This window comes from Colias croceus, chromosome 9 (genome assembly GCF_905220415.1).
Source record: "Colias croceus chromosome 9, ilColCroc2.1".
In the NCBI taxonomy this organism is placed as follows: Eukaryota; Metazoa; Arthropoda; class Insecta; order Lepidoptera; family Pieridae; genus Colias; species Colias croceus.
Genome location: NC_059545.1, coordinates 9,494,245 through 9,513,847, shown reverse-complemented (window position 1 = coordinate 9,513,847; position 19,603 = coordinate 9,494,245). Strand labels below are relative to the sequence as shown.

Below are 19,603 nucleotides of genomic sequence, written 5' to 3'. Positions count from 1 at the left end.
TATGCCTTAACCAATGTACCACGGAGTCCAGTCTTAGATAAGGACGAAAGACGAAGGACGTCTTTACATAAAATAGTATTGTAAATTAGTATTGTAAAGAATTGTTGTTTTACTTTTTACCAGAATTGACGCGAAATTCTTACATTGTAATGATCTTTTCGTTTCGACATTTCTCATACTTTCCTTTCTCCTTAAAAATGCCGCTATCTCGAGTATAGAATATCAATAGAAATAAAAACTAGAAATAATAAATCTTGCGTATGTCAAGATCGATGACCTCAAGAATCGAGATGGCAATTTTAAGTACTCCATTACATTAAAGGTTGTTCTCGTGTTAAATAGTTTGATAGAAGTCAACTAAGCAATTGCGTGTTAATACGTGATCAAGGCTAACAATTAATATTTATTGAAACATAACTCTACTTAATTGTTATGATCAAAATTTGGTTTGGTTAGTTTTTAGTGAAATATCACGTTTTTGTGCTGTCACAACGATTTTGTGCTTTTGTGTTTACTGCTGTCAGTACCAGGCCTTTTTTTATAGTGGGGAAATCTTCCAAAGATACCCACGGCCCCCGGGGAAGGAGCCGTGGGTTATGTCGGATTCTTACCGACTAAAACCCCACTGTGTTCCATCGAGCCGCTTTAATGATGGGGCCGCGGGTATTGGTTGGAATTCTTCCGCGACAGCAGTACCTACCAGGCCTGGCCACTACCTGGCAGCAACCTAAAGTTTTATTTATATAAAGCTAGATACTAATGGGATATTTTTACACGCTTTTTTCACAATATAAATAAAAACAGACAATGCGTGTTTTTACTCAATTTAAAACAGTCAATATAAGTGACGCACGTGTCCAATGCAAGGTCACGGTCAATGTTCTTAGTATTTACCAACATAAAGCATTATGTATTCATATCTATGATGGAGAAATAGTCAATAGAGTATATGACAAGCTGGGACACATGTTTTGTAGAAGTAATTTAGAATATGTGAAATGTATAACGATTGCCTACTCCTGTTAGAGTAGGTATCTGAGTACCTAATCAAAAGGTTAAGGTTGAAGTTAAAGGTTAAAAATTAAGAACTATTGGCCGTTAGTATTTTCTAGTACAGTTTATCTACACTAACATTATAAAGAGGAATACTTTGTTTGTTTGTTTGATTGCAATGAATGGGCTCATAAACCACTGGGCCGATTTTAAAAATTCTTTCACCATTCGAAAGCTACATTATTCACGAGTAATATAGGATAGGTTTTATCCCGGAAATTCCACGGGAACGGGAACTATGCGAGTTTTTCTTTGAAACCGCGGGCGGAGCCGCCGGCGGAAAGCTAGTAGGTATTTACCAAAGCAAACATCATCTTTTTGTACGAATATCGTCAAGTGCTATTTTACATTTTCCTTTGAACTTTCAAAATGCCAAATTCAGAAACATTGAATAAAGCAGCATTTTACCACCAGTATTATAAACGCAATACTATCTGCAGTCTACACTCTACACTAATATTATAGCACTGAAAGATTATTCTGTTTTTTTTGGTGGAATGCCACTATCTCAGGAACTAGGTACTAGTTCGTATAAAAAATTGATTTTGTGTTTCACAGTCCAAATATCTAGAAAAGCCTAGAAAGGAGATAACATAACACTACGGCCAACAAAAGTCGCCCAAGATACGCAAATAAACGCGAGTGAAACAGTGGGGCACAGCTAGTCTTTTATGTATATCAACAAAATACACAACGCTTTTTAAAATGGTTATTTTCCACGGTAATTCCTAATTGAATTTTGGTCCAATAAATAACAAAGTAAGCCACCTCCTCCGTCGTACAACAAAATTACACTCGTTATAGAAGAATTCTTTTAGAAAATTAGTTTTCTTGTCCCTCGAACAAGTTTCTATTTTTTTGTATTAAATATAAAAACGAAGGCACATGTTGTCCTTTCATTCTCGAGACGGTTTTCTAGAATTAAATTGAGTTATTAAACTTAAGTATATTGTGTACAGCCTTTAGGTCAATATTTTGAAGGTCATTTTTTATACACAGATAAAAATAAATCTAATAATAAATTGATATTATTTTTTAACTTAATTCAATGTTCAATAAGTAAGCAAGTATCCTTATTATGTATTAATCCCATTTAATCCCGGTACATTAAAAACTTAACAAAAGGGGCTTAAACTTCAAAGGATAATTTGAATCTTACTAAAGTCTTAATCCTGAATTCCTGCAGGCTTCGATGAACAATATTTTTATTACATTCTGTCGCTATATAGACCCTCGCCCAGTTAAAGTCGAAACAATTTTTGGGTTTGCAAACGTCGATTATAAACTGCCCAAAACTCATATAATCGCCCTTTAAATTACTTATTAACATGGAACCAGAACTTCCACTGACCCTCTATATGCTCATAAAACTCTACAACCCGTTTTAAATATCGAGCATAGTAATAATAACGATATCGATTTTAAACTACACGTTCCAGTCACGGCAAATCATTTATTCTTCAGCGTCAAGTTCCACTAGATCGAGGGAAATATAATTATAGAATACAATATAAAAATCAATATGTAGTGAGATTGCGCGTTATGTACGACGAAGTACACCACGATGCCTTTATATGTATATCTGTCTGTATTCTGTACCAATAACTTGTATCAAGTATGTCTACAGAACGTTAGATTAAATTGAATAGCACAATATGGCGAATAATATAATATAGGCGATTTTAATAATGGTTCATTGGTTTGGAACGTTATTTTTTCGGAAAATATAGTAATCATAATACCTTTTATTAATTTATCCTGTTTGTTTATTCTCAAGCTTTGTTTCGTATCAAGTCTTCCAAATCCAATAAGAATTAAATTACAAAAGATAAATTTTGATAATAAATATTTAGAGTAAGGGAATTGATTATTTTATAATTGCTATCGTTCCAGACAGAGCGAATTTATAAATCACATACATCCCTCCTGCCAACCTAGGGTCCATTTAAAACACCTTTAGAAACAGTACTTTTAAAGTTTCATAGATTATCCTTAGCATAAATTATCTATGGCTTTACTAACATTGTTTCCAGTATCGTTATTAATCAACTGTTGCTGAACAAATGAATATTTGCCGATAATACAAGGCTTAAAATATGATGAACATCCCTAATACGACTTGCTCATCATCAAATTCCATACTAATTTCTCGATTCTTATATAAGCAACCACAAACTATCACATCGTCAAATTCTCGATTCTTCTATTATCATAATCTATTACCCACCTCCTCCCATCCCAGTATGGAGCTCTCAACAGCGCTGATCCACATGTCTCCGGCACCAGGACCCACGTCGTTCAGGCCTCGCCTCCCCCCGCCACCTTCAGGGCTCGAATGCTGGAACAATACAGTATGTATTAAAGAATTGTTGCACTAAAGATGTTTTCATTAACTTGCCAGTATCATTATCTATCTTCTCGGTTGTTAATTACAGCAAAAACTGATATGTTTGGATTATTTAAATACATAATGGAAAAGAAGTTAGACCATCGACTTCATCTTCATCTAGACTGAACCTAGAAACTTTGTTGACCACCAACGTTCCAAATAGAAGATAGACCTTCTGTGAAGAAAGCTAACAAAACCTACAGATAAAAATCTGACTTCGTCGCAGTCAGCTGGCGCTTAGAAAATTTAAGCAAAACAGAAGCAGAAATTGTATCACTACCTATAACAGATACAGATCTAGGCGCTTGCTATCCCACAAGAACTCCACAGATTCAATTATAACTTAAACTATTTAGAACACAAATGACGCACCTCTTGACACAGAATTTAAGCACAGATTACTAAAGACTTATACTTCAAATACATACTTAGTTTAAGAGCTTCACATCACAATGTTATTACCAATTACGTTTTTTAATTATGAGTTATTTCTATTTACTAATAGACGTTCCCTATCGTACCTTAGAATGTGAAGCGATAATATGCAATCAGTATAATGAATAATATAAATCAGATCGTGTTATTTTTATCAGATTAAACGACATTGATGCTAATAAACCTGAAAGCAAAGTATTCAATACTAGGTATTGTTCCCTTTGTTCCCATTTCAATGTTTTTGCGACGTCTACTTTTTGCTTGGTTTTTTCCTATTGTCGTAGATTATTTGTTTGTTTTTTTTTCTGGAAATAAATTATTCAAAATAAACATTGAATAGTCGTTTAAAAACGTAAAAAAACATCATTGTAATAAAATTGGAACCAGTTTCTGTTGATATCTGCTGTAGCAGTAGTTATTGGTAGAAACTATTGCTATAGCAATATAAGTCTCAAATAGATAAAAATATGTATCTTCAAATACAAGTTCATTACATAATTATAGTTTTATTATCGTATGGAAATTAACCTGCTCAATATGAATATAAATTCAAAGCCTTCCAAAACTAGAGTCAAATTAAATCATCTTTTTTATATGATGGACAAAATAACTTGAGTAAAAATCGCAAACTGTATTCTTTACTACCATATTATTTGCCTTTGATTTATCTTTCACTTAAACAAATTAGATAATAGATATTTGCGCGATAGGGAAAACCGTAGGGTTTATGAAACAATTAAAAAATACTGCAAAGAATACGTAGACAATTCACAAACAGAAAATTTTATGATTTTCAGAGAAACCATACAAAACACCAATTTATGAAAATATCCTTATGTTATACTTAAATAATATAATTATATTTAAATATATATATAATAGATATTATGTAATAGAAACAGTCAACAACTAAAATTGTAACGTTCGCGTAAATTACAAAATGACCAAATACCTACCAGATTCGTAAAATTATTAAACTAGTCTCGGATATAAACTGATGAAATAATTACATATGAAGTGGATTCTCAGATTTTTTTTTAAACAATACAGTGGTTGTTAAAATATTATAGGAAATTCTTAACAAATTCGACTGGAATTTGATAAATTATAACAACTTTTTGCCTGGAATAATATTTAGGCTACCTTTGGTAACTATCACACTTATCTATAAACTGGAGAAAGTAGTATCATTAAAGGCTTCCAATTTCAATACATTTACATAAAAAACACATTCAACGATTTCAAATATCCATTTCATTATTTTATGAGTTCCCAATTAATACCTACTATTAATATCTAATATTTTGCACATTATCAGACGCCTGACTAAGTTTGATTGAACAAAATAATAAAGACAAGAAACTCCTCCTTTTTTTTTGTCGTCGGTTAAAAAAGAATAGATTCAATAAGTTTCCAGTGGGAATATTGGGTTGTTTTTTATTAATATTAATATTGAATGTGGTTCTTTATCAATTCCCTTACAATATGAAGCCCATAAATCCTAACTACTAAAATTATTATAAACTAGCTTCCGCCCGCGACTCCGTCCGCGCGGAAAAATTAAGAAAAATTAAGATTTATTTTTTTTTTCTCCGTATTTTTCCGGGATAAAAGTATCCTATTTTATGCCCAGGATAATAAGGTATAATTATACCAAGTTTCATCGAAATCGAACCGTTAGTTTTTACGTGATGCCTTCACATACAGACAGACAGACAGACAGAAAGACAGACAGACAGACAGACAGACAAAAATTTATTTAATCACATATTTGGGTTTCGTATCGATCCAGTAACACCCCCTGCTATTAATTTTTTCAATATTTTCAATGTACAGAATTGACCCTTCTACAGATTTATTATATGTACCTATAGATACACAGAACAGTAAGAACATAATAGAAGTGCTATAATGTCATAATTAGTATGAAAACCAGTGTCGCCAAACTCACACATTTAAACCGATAGTTATACAGTACACTACAAGTAAACTATGCCTTTGATTGGACAGCTTAATTTGAGTAAAAACTGACTTAGGTTATAAATTCAGCATTTCAATATGTACCCTAACGAACCAAGTTACGGTTTATTTTAGTATAACATCCCTAGGTATATTAGCTGTTTTGTTTCTCTTTGCTCAGAAATTCCAAATTCGAAAACATTCAGCTATTCCACAACAGAGGGCGTTGGTTTTCAATACATATAACTTTGAACCTCAACACATAAAGATAAGGTTGAAATTTGTGTCATTCTAAATTAATGACATTAACTTGACATTAACCTGATGCTATGCTCTAAGGGATGTCAGCCTTGTTATCGATAATTCACAATAAATATATTTTTGTGCATTTTTTTTTTCTTTCTATTATATGAGTATAGGATAATGTGTCACATTTTGGAGTATGTTTATTACTAATAAGTACGTCTTTTCATATTATTATATTTAAATAAAAAACGGAATAGAATAGTATAAATCTATATTTACAAAACAAACAGAAAATATGCATTATTTTAAATCTTGGAACTGCCGTAGGTTTGATGTATCGGTGGCCTTTGTTAGACTGCTTATTGCTGTTCGGCATCCAGTTAACTCGTCACGTTGCATTTATTATCCATTTCTCTTTTAAATTAGCCTCTTTCGAAAATCTATAAATAAATAGGACAAATGAAAGCTAAGGAAAAATAGAATAAAATTTAATATTTATAATGTTTGTCTTTTCTAAAGTATCGATACTGTCGATATGCGCCACATGCATCACTAATCCGACATTCGTTTGTTTATTGCAATAATATTCCAGAAAGTCTTGTTTGCCGTTCAATCTATATTAGTACTTATTTCTTATATTTTAAGGTTCATTTTGACTTAATATTTTTATAAATTTTTGACAAATTACGACAAGCGAAGTTGTAACATAAAATATATTTAAAATAAATTAAAATAAGACTTACCGATGGTATGAAATGCCTCGATTGCTGATATTATTTCGTCTCTATCATTTTTCCACTCTAATACCGAACAACACGCTCTAAATAATGAATAAATATGGAAATAAGGTTTGACAGTTGACAACCGACTCGAATATTTTTCTGCGCACAACTGAGAGCGAGTTAGGTGATCTTACCTTACTAGTGACACGTGGGCCACGCCCACATCGCACTTCTATTATGTTCTTACTGTTCTGTGTATAGATACGAAAGTTTGTGAGTAGTATGTATGGGTGTTTGCTCTTTCACGCAAATACTACTGAACCGATTACAATGAAATTTGGCACGAACATAGAGGGTGACGGAGATTTACACATAGGATACGTTTTATCCCAGAAATCCCACAGGATCGGGAACTATGCGGGTTTTCTTTGAAAACACGGACGAAGTCGCAGGCGGAAAGCTAGTTGTGTATATTTATTATAGTGAACGAATTGCATACGTGAAACGTTAATCAGACGCGAGTGAAACCGCGGGATTTTACACCTAATACCTACTACTTCGGTAAAGCAAAATCGTGCCGACAACGATTTTATGAATAAACAAATTCAAACATTCGCGACTCGCGAGTACCTAATAGCGAATTTAATGTCACGCACTTTTTGCAGCATTAACTATTGAATTTTAAATCAAATCAACACTTGCTTATTAATTGATTTATAGGTAACTGATTTAGATTATCGATTACGTGGAATAAGTAAGATAAATTGAATATGTAAATAACGCGCAAAATCGTAATTTTTAATAAATAATTACCTGTGATGTGCTTCGTTTTATCGCGGATGAACCCACGGGAAAAAGCAAGTATTTCTATAGATTATGACGTGTTATACTGGTACAAAAGCTACATTGCTTTCAAGTATTGTCAAAATGCGTTCAGTGGTTTTCCCATGAAAAAAAAACAAACATCCACACAAACAACAACAATTATTATAATGGGATAAAAGAAGTAAGATAAGATTATTAAAACAGATCTAAAATAAACACAACAGTAGAAGCAGCAAGTAATGAGAAAATATTAGAGAAAACATTTCAATCCTTACAAAGATTTTCTGTTTAAAAAACAAATAAATAACTCAAAGATTGCTTATTTCAACATAAATTTTGTAGCTCTTATTTAGTCTTTAATAAAGAGCATTGTCAGCGGTGATGAAAACTCGTTGAAAGTTAATTTATAAGGCTGCTTTGTAATTGGAGGCTTCATTTCCACATTGCCTATTGTTCATAGTTTATGTAAAGCAACAGTAGATTCTGATTTTAAATTCTTTCTTTGTTTATTGCACATTAATCTGTCATTGTTGGCTTGATCAGCTCAAATTTTGAATCTCTATTTTAAACTGAAATGACTCTATAGTCTATAGTTCATTAGTAGCCAATATTGATTAGCTAGCCACAGATTAAATAAATATGTTTATTCTGCTCTATTTCTCTTTGGTTTTCTTTATACATACTTTGAAAATGGTGGTATTCTAGGAGGTAGCAACGTTGACAAGTGAGCATTTTAGTATAGTTGGTTCTTTGATATGCTGTTCCTCTTGCTATTTCGGTTACAGTCCGAGCTGTCTGGCTGGCCGCAGTGGTTGCGTTTAATAGTGCGCATCTTATCTGCACAGGAAAATATCCTTAATTTAAAGTCATTTTTTAACGCGTAATTTTTAATCGTTTGCCTTTAGATAGATCCATTAGACATACATTTTTTATTGCAAGACGTTTTTTTCGTTGTTAAATAGGTGCCAGACGCAATTTTTATTTCAAAATAATTAAAATATCATCGAAATAAGTGAAATTCCATCAACATGAGTCCCAGTGAAGAATAAGTAATCACTGTGTTACTTATACTATATATAATATTCATTTTACTATTTACAGTTTTATTGCAACAATCTACCATATCGCCTCCTTTTTCCCAACGAACCTCAAATAGGACGTTAATGTAAACTTGATAAAAACCAAATTTCATCAAGAAATTAAATACTTTTTAACGGATTTTAAACGCGATTTATTCATTGTATTATTTTCCCAAGTCTTTAATTTCAAAATGTATAATACTCGCGTAAAATCAAGCACTAGAAAATACAAATATCATCAAATTCATATTTATACCCAAAAGTGTAATAAATATGAAACCATCTATTAAAAATATTAGTTTACTAATTATTCAATATAAGTATTAAGAAAGGATAATATAATATAAATAATAAAGTTATTACTTACCTTTTAAGCGGACTCATGTTGATGTAATTTCACTTATTTCGATGACATTTTAGTTAGTTTGAAATAAAAATTGCGTATGGCACCTATTTTACAACGAAAAAAACGTCTTGCAATAAAAAAATTATGTCTGATGGATCTATCTAAAGGCAAAAGATTAAAAATTACGCGTTAAAAAATGACTTTAAATTAAGGATATTTTCCTGTGCAGATAAGATGCGCACTAATAAACGCAACCACTGCGGCCAGCCAGACAGCCCGGACTCTAACCGAAATATCAAGAGAAACAGTATATCAAAAACCCAACTATACTAAAATGACTTTTTTTTTAACGTTGCTAGCTCCCGTACTAGGAGAAGAGTTCACACTCCTCCTTGATAAAGTGTTTTCCTATTTTTATCTAATAATAATTACAGTATGATTCAAACTTAATGGCGGCTCACAACATCGTACTATCTGATGCGCAGAAAACAATTTTAGGTATTAGCGGGACTTAAGGGACCCGCACCTAGCTTCTGAACGGCCATTAAGTTTGAATCGAACTGTAGTGGTGGTTGTAATTAATTCATCTATTCTATTTCACATCTATAATAGTTATAGTTTCAAGTTTCGACCATTTCAACTTTGCATGGTAATCTCCGGAAGTACTGATCAGATCAGAAATATTTTACAGTTATGAAATATTAAAAGCTCTGATTAAAATTTTTTTTACAGTTGGCTAGATTGTAAAATTTCTGTTTTACTGTTATTGCAAAAAATCTCCTCCAAAACAACTGAACTGATTGATATGATATTTTTTATACCAGATGTAAATTATATATTTCTTAAGGAATTAACATTATAAAACAAATCAGTACTATAATAATTAATAATATTCTTTTATTTATAATCATCATAATAATATTATTTTTATTTAGTACATAATTGATTGATTAATAAATAACTAGAATAGCATGAATGAATTATGAGGTGATTGTAAAAAGAACCAAATAAAATTCATCCTATTGTAAATCTATTTTAAAATCTATACTTTTTTACCTTATAGTTAGGTATAATACTATTCATAAATATAGTTTTACAGCAATCAATAGTTTTATTACAAGGTACATGAAATAAAGATTGAGCTGCACTTATGTTATTTACTTAAGTAATTTAATGTACAATTCCTTCACTTATCTTCAAAAATATTCACAAATATTTCCTGAATTGGTTCATTATTTTAATTTTTTTAGTCATACAATGCAGGTAGAAAGCAAAAGCATTCTAGACTTAATAATTAATGATTTTTACGGTAAAAAGAAAGTACGTACAGTGAAAGTATAAAGTCAGACACTGTAATCTAACTATAAACATATAACTACGCGCGCCCTATATGCACCTGTATGGTTTTTCATTTACGAAAAAGCCTGGAACACGACCTAGTATGATCTAGAATTCAACCTGCAATTAAAAAAAACTAGGTCGCTCTCTATCTCGTAATAACAATATTTTATAAAGCCTCTGTCTAGACAGCTTCTATTACACATCTGTTTAATGAGCTATTTTGAACTATCCCAGAAACCCCCCGTAATGACTAAGACTACGCAAATCAATAACATCTGAGCGGTACACAAACAAAATCAATAATTGTAACAAGTGCAGTTGCTTACCAAACTCGCCGTATCCTGGCTGTCTAGAGAGTACTTATCGCTCTCCTTCCCTCGATGGTCTGAGAAATTCTCATATTTACGAGTGGGGCTGCTTTTCATCTTCGCAAAATGTTCAAAAGCTTTAAGCCACAAAAGACATTTTCACATAGAAAACGCAACACTGAACACCGAGATTCACAAAGCCACTGACTACTGAGGCACTGACGCACGAGAAATGAAAATGCTGGAATGTCGACCGTCGGAACATGACTTGACAGTTGACAGATCAGTCAACTTGACTTTGACACAGAAATGCTCTCCACATCTGCATCATTCTGCATTCATGATTCATCGCAAGTCTCAGCAAAACTTCAGCAAAAGTAAAATTATAATATTTTTTCAACACGTGCAAATAACTCAAAAATAAAACAAATTATTTAAATGGCATTTTTTTTGCATTTTTTTTTAGTTACTACTTGGAGTATACGGAATTTATTCTGATCATTTTGACCTAAATAAATAAACTTAACCTAAATAAACTTAAACTTTACATAAAGTAGTTAATTTATAATATAGGTACTCACGTTTATATTGTTTGTTGTATTTTGTGTTTCTGTGTCCCATAACGGGATTTGTACGTAGTCCTGAATACTTTCATTTTTAGTTCGACGAAACATTTGGACATAATAATTTTCCCACAAGCACACGTATTAACACTTTGGTATTTGAAACTTGATTAAGTAATTATCATTTAAATCCATTTTCCGCAACAAACACAAACGTACCACAAAACGCACAGCCACATTCTAATCGACTGTTTTATAAAATAAACAGTCGGTTTTTAACGTAAAACTTTTCATGATGCAAACGTCACTGACTCTCGTTTACACTATCGTTATCATTCGAGTTGTCTTTAAATTATCAGAATTCAACAAACGTTTTACTGATAGGTGATGGTTTCATAAGTTTGTATTCGTTATGTAATTTTAATCTGAGATTTTTTTCTCTTATCAAACGCCCACGCATAACTTTGGGCACGTTTAAAAAAAGACCGGATATGGGATAGGTACTGGTACTAATTATTTATTATTATTAATTTTTAGTACCAAACGTTGTTATTTCGTAGTTTTACTTATAACATATTATTTTGATAGTATTAAATAGAGTATAACTACCGGGTTCTTGTAATTACTATTTAAACCGCTTATCAAATTACTTTGAACAATAAACTGCCGGGAAATAAAATAGATGATTCTCACACACGAACAAAGATTAATATTCAAAGTAACTAGTATTACTAGTATGGTCTATTGACTATTCATAATATTCTAACATGACCTTTCCGCCAAGGAGTCTCTATTATTATTAGTAGGTAGGTATCTATTCAGTTGTTTCCTCATTTTTTCCAAATCGAGATTGCTCATTTTGAAACTGTTCGAACCGGCAGTTACATAAATAACAATGCTCAAACACGTTATTAACTTTTTAATTTCTATTGTTTATAATTATTAAATCTCTTCTCTAATATATAAAAATCAATGCCACTTTTCGTTGTAATTCCATAACTCGAGAACGGCTGAACCGATTTCGATAATTCTTTTTTTATTATATTCCTTGAAGTACGAGGATGGTTCTTATGTAGAGAAAACGTTAATATGTACCACGGGCGAAGCCGGGGCGGACCGCTAGTTATTTATACTTTTAAATACAGAAGCTTGTAGCCTAGGTATATGATACTTAGGTCTTTTTTTTTTATTAAAATCAATTGAAATATATTTTTCGAATCGTTAGGCTATTAAGAAAAATGCATAATTATTAACGAGTTGGCAATAACATATTAGGGTTCTTCATAATATAAATATATTAATAGTTTGCAATAAAGTATGTGTGCAAAATTTCATACTTTCCTTAATTTCATAATATCCTTCCGCGCAATTTTCGTAAAAAGGGGTACAAATTTTTTGCTTCAATAATAGGTATATGTACTTATGTAGGTAAGTACGATTTAAAATAGATCGTAGTAATATTTTGTATACTTATCGTAGTAATAATTTATCTAGAATAAAAAGCGTGTTAATAAAACAAAACAAGTATAATCTAACATGATTTATTTAAATATCTTTATTTTACAATAGTTTACGCCTTCAACGCGTCCTGTACTCCGAAGCCAGGGCCAGTTGGTTCTTCAGTTAAGGATGTGAGTCCTCCAAGAGGTTCTGATGCGAATCTACCGCTCCTGTGTCAATGAATTGGTCATTAATTTTAATTTTAGTGTGCATATCAACGGTACCTATCTATGAAATCCGACATTTTATTAAATTCCTAAGCAATGTAAATGTTTCCGTACGAATATACACGCTTTACTTATTACTCGCGAGATTATAAAATTGTAACGCTTTATTTTTGGTTAGTTTCTAATCTGTCCTTAGCAAACCGTTAAATTGTGACATGCAAGCGACGGAACGCACCTAGCGCGCTGATTGGTCTAATGTCATGTGGTATTGCTAAACCGACCAATCATCATCAATCAGACAGATTTATTTATTTATTTATGACACTATTGTACAATACCAGTAGATTATTAACCAACGAAAACTAATGCGTTAAATTGTAAATGGTTTGGAACAATTCACAAGTCGATTTATGACAGAATATTCTCGCGAGTTATTTTATAAAAATAATGGTGTCTATAATCGTATAGTTACATAGGTATATAATTTCTACATTCGCCTGGAAATGTGTGAAATATTTAAATTACAATGGGCTCATTCATTGCAATCGGAAATATTAGGTACTAGATTTCCGCCCGCGGCTTCACCCGCGTTTGCAAAGGAAAACCCGCATAGTTCCCGTTCCCGTGGGATTTCCTGGATAAAAACTATCCTATGTGTTAATCCAAGTTACCCTCTATATGTGTAAATTTTATTGTAATCGGTTCAGTAGTTTTTACGTGAAAAAGTAAGTAACAAACATCCGTATGGATGTTTGTTACTTACTTTCATCCATACTTACAAACTTTCGCCTTTATAATATGATATTAAGATATTTAAAAATCAAAAATTGTATGTAAAAATCAACCGCAACCAGCAAACCGACGTTAAGACAACAGAACAATTTGTTCCTCTTAATTATGATATTCATATAGATAAAAATCTCCTGACGCTATTTACAGTCTTTGACGTAAAGACTCGGTCTATTTCTATTAATTTTTGAAGTGAAAATTCTTTAGGCGCGTTAATTTTGAATCTTGCCAAAGTTTCACTTTTGACACGTGTGCTCGGCATACACGCTCTTAAGTGTATTTCCGTAGAATTTACAAACCGCTAGTTAATAAAACTTTATTAACCCATTGACCACCGAGCGGCCCAATGAGACCACAACACAATAGATTTTCTATGTGTCTGTGATTCCGGGGGCTGAGGGATTAAAGCAAGTTTAATAAAAGTCAAGTAAGTTGTTTCACTGTTTAGTATAAGGTTTTTAATTCAAAGTAAATATTTTATACTAAACAGTAAAAAAAACTGATTGTTTACCTTGGTCCAGGTTTTGGTTTTTCATCCTTCTTGAGTTTTTCGATAATTTCTTTAGTATCGTCGATTGAGAGATCCTCCTGTAAATAGAACATTATATGTATTATTGTTTGAATCGAGCATTAAAATATCTTAACTAAAAATTTATTACATGCCATGCCCTGTGAAAACTTATGAACATGATAATATAATTTTATTGGCAGATTAACAACCAAGTCTATTATCATTATAGTTTTGTAGTTAAACATAACTTTTAAGTTGAACTCTATAGCAAGATTAATTAACAATAATAACTTAATATACTTACATAGTAGTCATCATTGATTTGTACCATTGGTGCATTTACACATGCTCCTAAGCACTCCACCTGAAATAGAATTGAGTGTTTTCTATTAAGACATATAGTAATGCATTAAAAAGATGTGGGCGTGTACTAGTGTACACACGTAAGAAGTGAAACTTCTTTATGACCTTATTTAAAAAAAAATACTATAGGGATAAGAAAACGATGGCGCGTAACGGAAAAACTTACGGAAAAATGTCACGCGTAACGAAAAAATGTTACACTAAATTTTTTTCCAACCCCGATAAAGAAGTTTCAAGGACAACAGTCATTATTAGAGCGATTTTCATTTTTTTAACAACAACATTAAAATTAACAACATGCGTATTGTGTTTGACATTTATAATATAATAATTGACACAAAAACAATGCAAATTTTAAGAAATTTGTCACAATCTGTGCTATTATACAAAATGAAAGTAAATAAATATATTAAGGTCCTTTGTAATTTACATACTGTTATCTACTTACACAAAATTTAATTAATCAATTATTTTTATTTTATGAAAGCTAGTTTATTTAAAGCATAAGTATGAAAAATTATCCTTGATTAATCTTAAACTTTGTAGTTTACCATCAACCTATTTGTTCTTTGTCCTACACTAGCTGCGCCTCGCAGTTTCACCCCTGTGGATCCGCTCATATTGCTCTTAGCGGTGTGATATATAGTCTATAGCCTTCCTCGATAAATGGGCTATCCAAAACCACAAACTAACTCTTCAGCTTTATAAAATTAGTATAGAATATAGATATTATAGTGTACAAACCTCAGACAGTGAGAACTTGCCGCAAGGGCTGTTTCCACCAACCTCACAGCCTGTAGCTTCTTTAATTGCGTTCAACACAGCATCAGAGCCCCTCAACCAGCAGGGAGTGGTCGTACAGACTTGAACATGGTACTTGCCGATCGGCCTCCTGAAATTAGTTGAATATTTTTTTATAAAATATGCATATAGCTTGTTCTTTAGTTTAAAATTTATATTTACACAAACTGACATTGAAGTTTCAGTTATAAAGTGCTAAAAATTCCAAAATGATTATTATATATTAATTCATATAGGTATACATAGTTCTATGTTACATTTTGTGGGAATAAGAATAGTATTTATTGGCCGTATTTAAAATACAGGTTCAGTTTAAGCAGATATTCTACAAGCACTTGTAAGAATTTCTGATAAAAAATGTTACATTTTCTTTTATTTTAGTGTTAATGCTGATAAGAGTATACAGGTATTACTTTACCTGATAAACATTGTATAGAAGGTAGCGACTTCATACACTCTCATGCGAGGGAGGTTCAGTATTTCAGCAACCTTGTGCATAGCAGATATAGGTAGCCAACCACCATTTTGACGTTGAGCCAAATCCAATAGAGGAATCATCGCACCACGCTTGTGGCCCTCAGGGTAAATTGCTAAAAGAGCATCAATTCGCTGAAAAATATAACCAACAAAATTATTAAAAAAGATAGAATATTTTTGCTCTTCAAGATACAACTATTCTCATTATTTATCTATGGTACAATTGGTACATATCAAATTTAAAAGCAATTGCTGTTTTTTGTTTTAAAATTGGAAGGAATTAAGAATTCTGTGAACATTCTAAATACAAACTACAAATGTCAAAATCACCTGTTTGTTTTCCGATGTGAATTCGAATGGAATATTAGGGTTGTCCTCGGGGGTATCTCTGTGCACGAACAAGCTATCATGTTGAAGGGTAGATGATGTCTGCAGGGCTCTGGAAGACACTCTCCACTACAACAAAACAAGTAGGTATTGAAGATATGAAACTGTCACACTATAATTATGTAATACACTAACATGGATAAACTTTATGGTAATTTGTCTACACGTACCAAGTTGCTAACTCCAGACCTTAGGCTGGACAACATGATTATTAGTTATAATAATTTAATTAATTATTGCGAAACCCTGTCCGCGAACAAACCTACTCGATTTTGGTTCGTTCAAAAATCGAAAACAATAAGACGTATGATATTGACATTTGACGTAAGGGTGTTCGTTCAGAAACGAAGCTTACAGATTAACATAGAAACAGGTATATCTATGAACTTAGAACAGATAATAACATAACTCATATTCAACACATTTAATTTTTTTTTATAATAAAAATACCTAATACCATTACGAAGAAACGTGTTAACATTTATTTCTTCTTCATTTATGATTTCCAAATAACTTACTACGTGCCTGTAAATATTTTAGAGCAAAGTTGGACGGGGACATTTTAAAGTATCATACCTAGTACCTAATTATAAAATAGTGTCTACTGTAGTATACCTAATAAAAATGTCTGTAAAACTGTTAATGAAATTTTCAATGTTTACAAATTTATAGTTAGTTAAATTAATTATACCGAGACAATAGGCATGACGAAAGATTTTGAAATCCTCTTCCATAATGTGTGTATACGTTTACTATACAAGAAAAACTATATTTCGGTAATATACTTAAATTTAACGAAGATAAAAGCCATTTTTCAAAAAATATTTATAAACTGTGCCAAAACAGCTCACAGGTGTCATGGCGTAGGTGTGACGTCACTCTTTAGTAAATACGTAATTATTTGTACGCATTGCGAAGAAAATTAAATAAATATTTATTTAATATGTGTTATAGAAACGAATTTCAAAGTTTATAAGTGGTGTGCAGTATTGCAGTGTGAATCCACATAAAAATAATGCTCAAATATGTGTAAGTAATTATTTCAAGCGAGAAAATAATAAGAAATGATTGTATAAAGTAGGCGCGGAGAACCCCGAAACCACGTATTGTGAATTCGCAATTATATTTCTGTTCTGAGTCGATAAAGCATACGTGAAACAAAAGAAAATAAATAAAAATGCGTATTCTCAACATATTCATAACAACAAAATACATCTGACGTGAGTTGTTTATTTAAACGTGACGTCACGCGTGTTTTAGTCAAAATGGCCAACTGCAGAATTTTAATGTTTTATTTTATTGATAATCTCATTAATCTTAATGTTTTTTAGATTTTTAAGTCACTATATTTAATTTATTTAGTATACATTTTCCCTTGAAAACACTAATATGATCATTTATGGATACTGTCGTCATGCCTATTTCAAAGCAGTCTCTCACTGGTAAGAATTAACCCTAGAACACTAACCTTATTTTTCGACGTTTAATACTAACCTTCGTCGTTTCGACTACACTGTTTATTGAAGGGGATTTAGGGGTTTAATTAAAAAAATATAGTTGTAGTTATGTTTTTATTTTAAGGACAAGGTAATAATCTACATATAAAAACATTAAAATATTTATTTTAACATAGTTTTAATTCAAACAGTCATCAAAATGAGATCACAGTTTACACGCTTTATGAACATTCTTAAATTTTTTGAACAATTTCGTACATATAATATATACCTCTAAATTGCTCGAAATAAACTATTAATTACAAAAATAATTTATGAAAATATAATTAAAAATATAATTTTGTAGCTTAGGATCTAAAACATTTGTGACTCAAATCAAGTTTGTGTTCCCCACACAACGATTTTTGCACCTAGTACACCTATTTTTAGGTCTACCTTTGCTTTACGGAGGGACATATAGCATATATGTTTATTTTAGTTTGCTATGGAGGCACATTAGCAGCATTACTTTGCTCAGTCTCATTTATAACTTTCACATTATTTCTTCCTGGCATGATTAAGATTTATGTAATTGAGTCCCACAGAGTATCAGTAATGTCACCAGTATACCTGAAAAACATTGAAGAGGATCTAAAATATCTTGAAAAAAGCGTACAGGCGTACATTGCTATGTATCTATGTTCTTTGAAGGTCTTCTGCTTTTTGACCTTCACTGTTGTGATGACCATAATATGTGTTTGTCTTTCCCAAGAAGAATGGTATGCGATGGTCTTGTAATTGCTAGGGTCAGCTGAAGTACTAGGGGTCTCGTCTTCAATAGAACGTGGGGAGATGTATCACTACTGGTGGCTGGAACAGCGCGTGTGGACCTTCCACGCACAAAGCACTACCGTCCATCGCAAGCGCAACGATTACGAGATTAGCTGAATTCAGAAAACCATACGGTCGCGCGCGTACCTAAAAGTTAAAGCGATTTTTTTGGTGACGCGTCGTCGAATCGACGAAGGGTAGTAATCTAGGGTTAAATCATACAATATTTTGCATGTACCTACTATTTGATCAATCCGACAATCTAATTTTGATTAATAATTGATGTATAATTTTATTAGGCAGCGGGCAAATTGATTACGATCCTACAAAGTAGGTAGAAATGAATAATTATTGTAGTTGCACCGGTAAGCTAGTTTGTGTATCAATAATCCATTCTCACGGTATCAACGTATTATGTACAACAGTTACTGTATTAGCACAACAACACGCAAGCGAGCACGTGCCGAAAAATCTAGTTTTACAAACATCTCGTTATCAAACATTCTTCATATTCCAAAGCCTAAATTACACTGTACCTACAATGATTACCAATTTTTATTCGTCAATTTTTTTTTTTTGCATTCGCACAGATATAAGTAAACCTAAATTTAACTTAAATTGAAGCTTTAATGTTGTTTTTTATTCATTTTCTTCTTTCTCTTTAATTAGTTCAATACGTTGTCGCTACGCCTATTCTGATTATTTTCTTATCAAAGGCACCTAGGTTCCGTTATTTAATTTCGTTGATCGGATCTGCGTAACCGATTTTTTTGGCGATTGGTGATTTGTACAGACAGCAAAGGAAAAGGAAAGGTAATTAATAATTCACAATTCGAAAAGTAACTACCTAATTTAGGTACCTAAGTCTTAATAGTGTCTAGAAGTTTATAATGTCTGTATTTATTGGTTAGTGGAGTAGTAAAAATTAATATCAAACAAAAAACACTTATTGTTTTAGTTATCTTTTTTATTGAATTTCTTATAAAGCTATTTAAAGTAGAATAATTAGAATTTTTATCGTAAAGATTATTAATAATTATGGAACGTTTACTGACTTATGTTTCTGACGGTACCA

The 19,603-nt window shown here is 31.8% G+C and overlaps 2 protein-coding genes across 2 annotated transcripts in view; both read right to left on the bottom strand.

The window, feature by feature from the left end:
* LOC123694189 (calcium-transporting ATPase type 2C member 1) overlaps nucleotides 1-10,904 on the bottom strand; it is a 37,809-nt gene extending 26,905 nt beyond the window's left edge. Inside the window, exons 1-2 of the mRNA XM_045639545.1 lie at nucleotides 10,722-10,904; nucleotides 3,281-3,391 (exon numbers count right to left, since the gene is read on the bottom strand). Of these exons, the coding sequence (XP_045495501.1) occupies nucleotides 3,281-3,391; nucleotides 10,722-10,820 (210 nt within the window). The 5' untranslated portion in view covers nucleotides 10,821-10,904. The remainder of the gene's footprint in view (nucleotides 1-3,280; nucleotides 3,392-10,721) is intronic.
* Nucleotides 10,905-12,791: 1,887 nt separating this feature from the next.
* LOC123694240 (NADH dehydrogenase [ubiquinone] flavoprotein 2, mitochondrial) lies at nucleotides 12,792-16,593 on the bottom strand. The gene is made up of 7 exons (XM_045639619.1): nucleotides 16,432-16,593; nucleotides 16,205-16,330; nucleotides 15,816-16,006; nucleotides 15,341-15,488; nucleotides 14,538-14,597; nucleotides 14,234-14,310; nucleotides 12,792-12,936 (listed from the first exon to the last, which is right to left on the bottom strand). Exons 1-7 carry the CDS (start codon nucleotides 16,465-16,467, stop codon nucleotides 12,837-12,839), a joined length of 738 nt encoding a protein of 245 aa, XP_045495575.1. The 5' UTR covers nucleotides 16,468-16,593; the 3' UTR covers nucleotides 12,792-12,836.
* Between the last annotated feature and the right edge of the window lie 3,010 nt (nucleotides 16,594-19,603).

Coding starts and splice junctions, on each gene's coding strand:
- LOC123694240 (XM_045639619.1), bottom strand. CDS start 16,467: ATGTTGTCCAGCCTAAGGTCTGGAGTTAGCAACTTG. Junction 14,598..15,340: donor GCAAGTTCTCACTGTCTGAG/GTTTGTACACTA, acceptor ATTCTATTTCAG/GTGGAGTGCTTAGGAGCATG. Junction 14,311..14,537: donor AAATCAATGATGACTACTAT/GTAAGTATATTA, acceptor TTCTATTTACAG/GAGGATCTCTCAATCGACGA.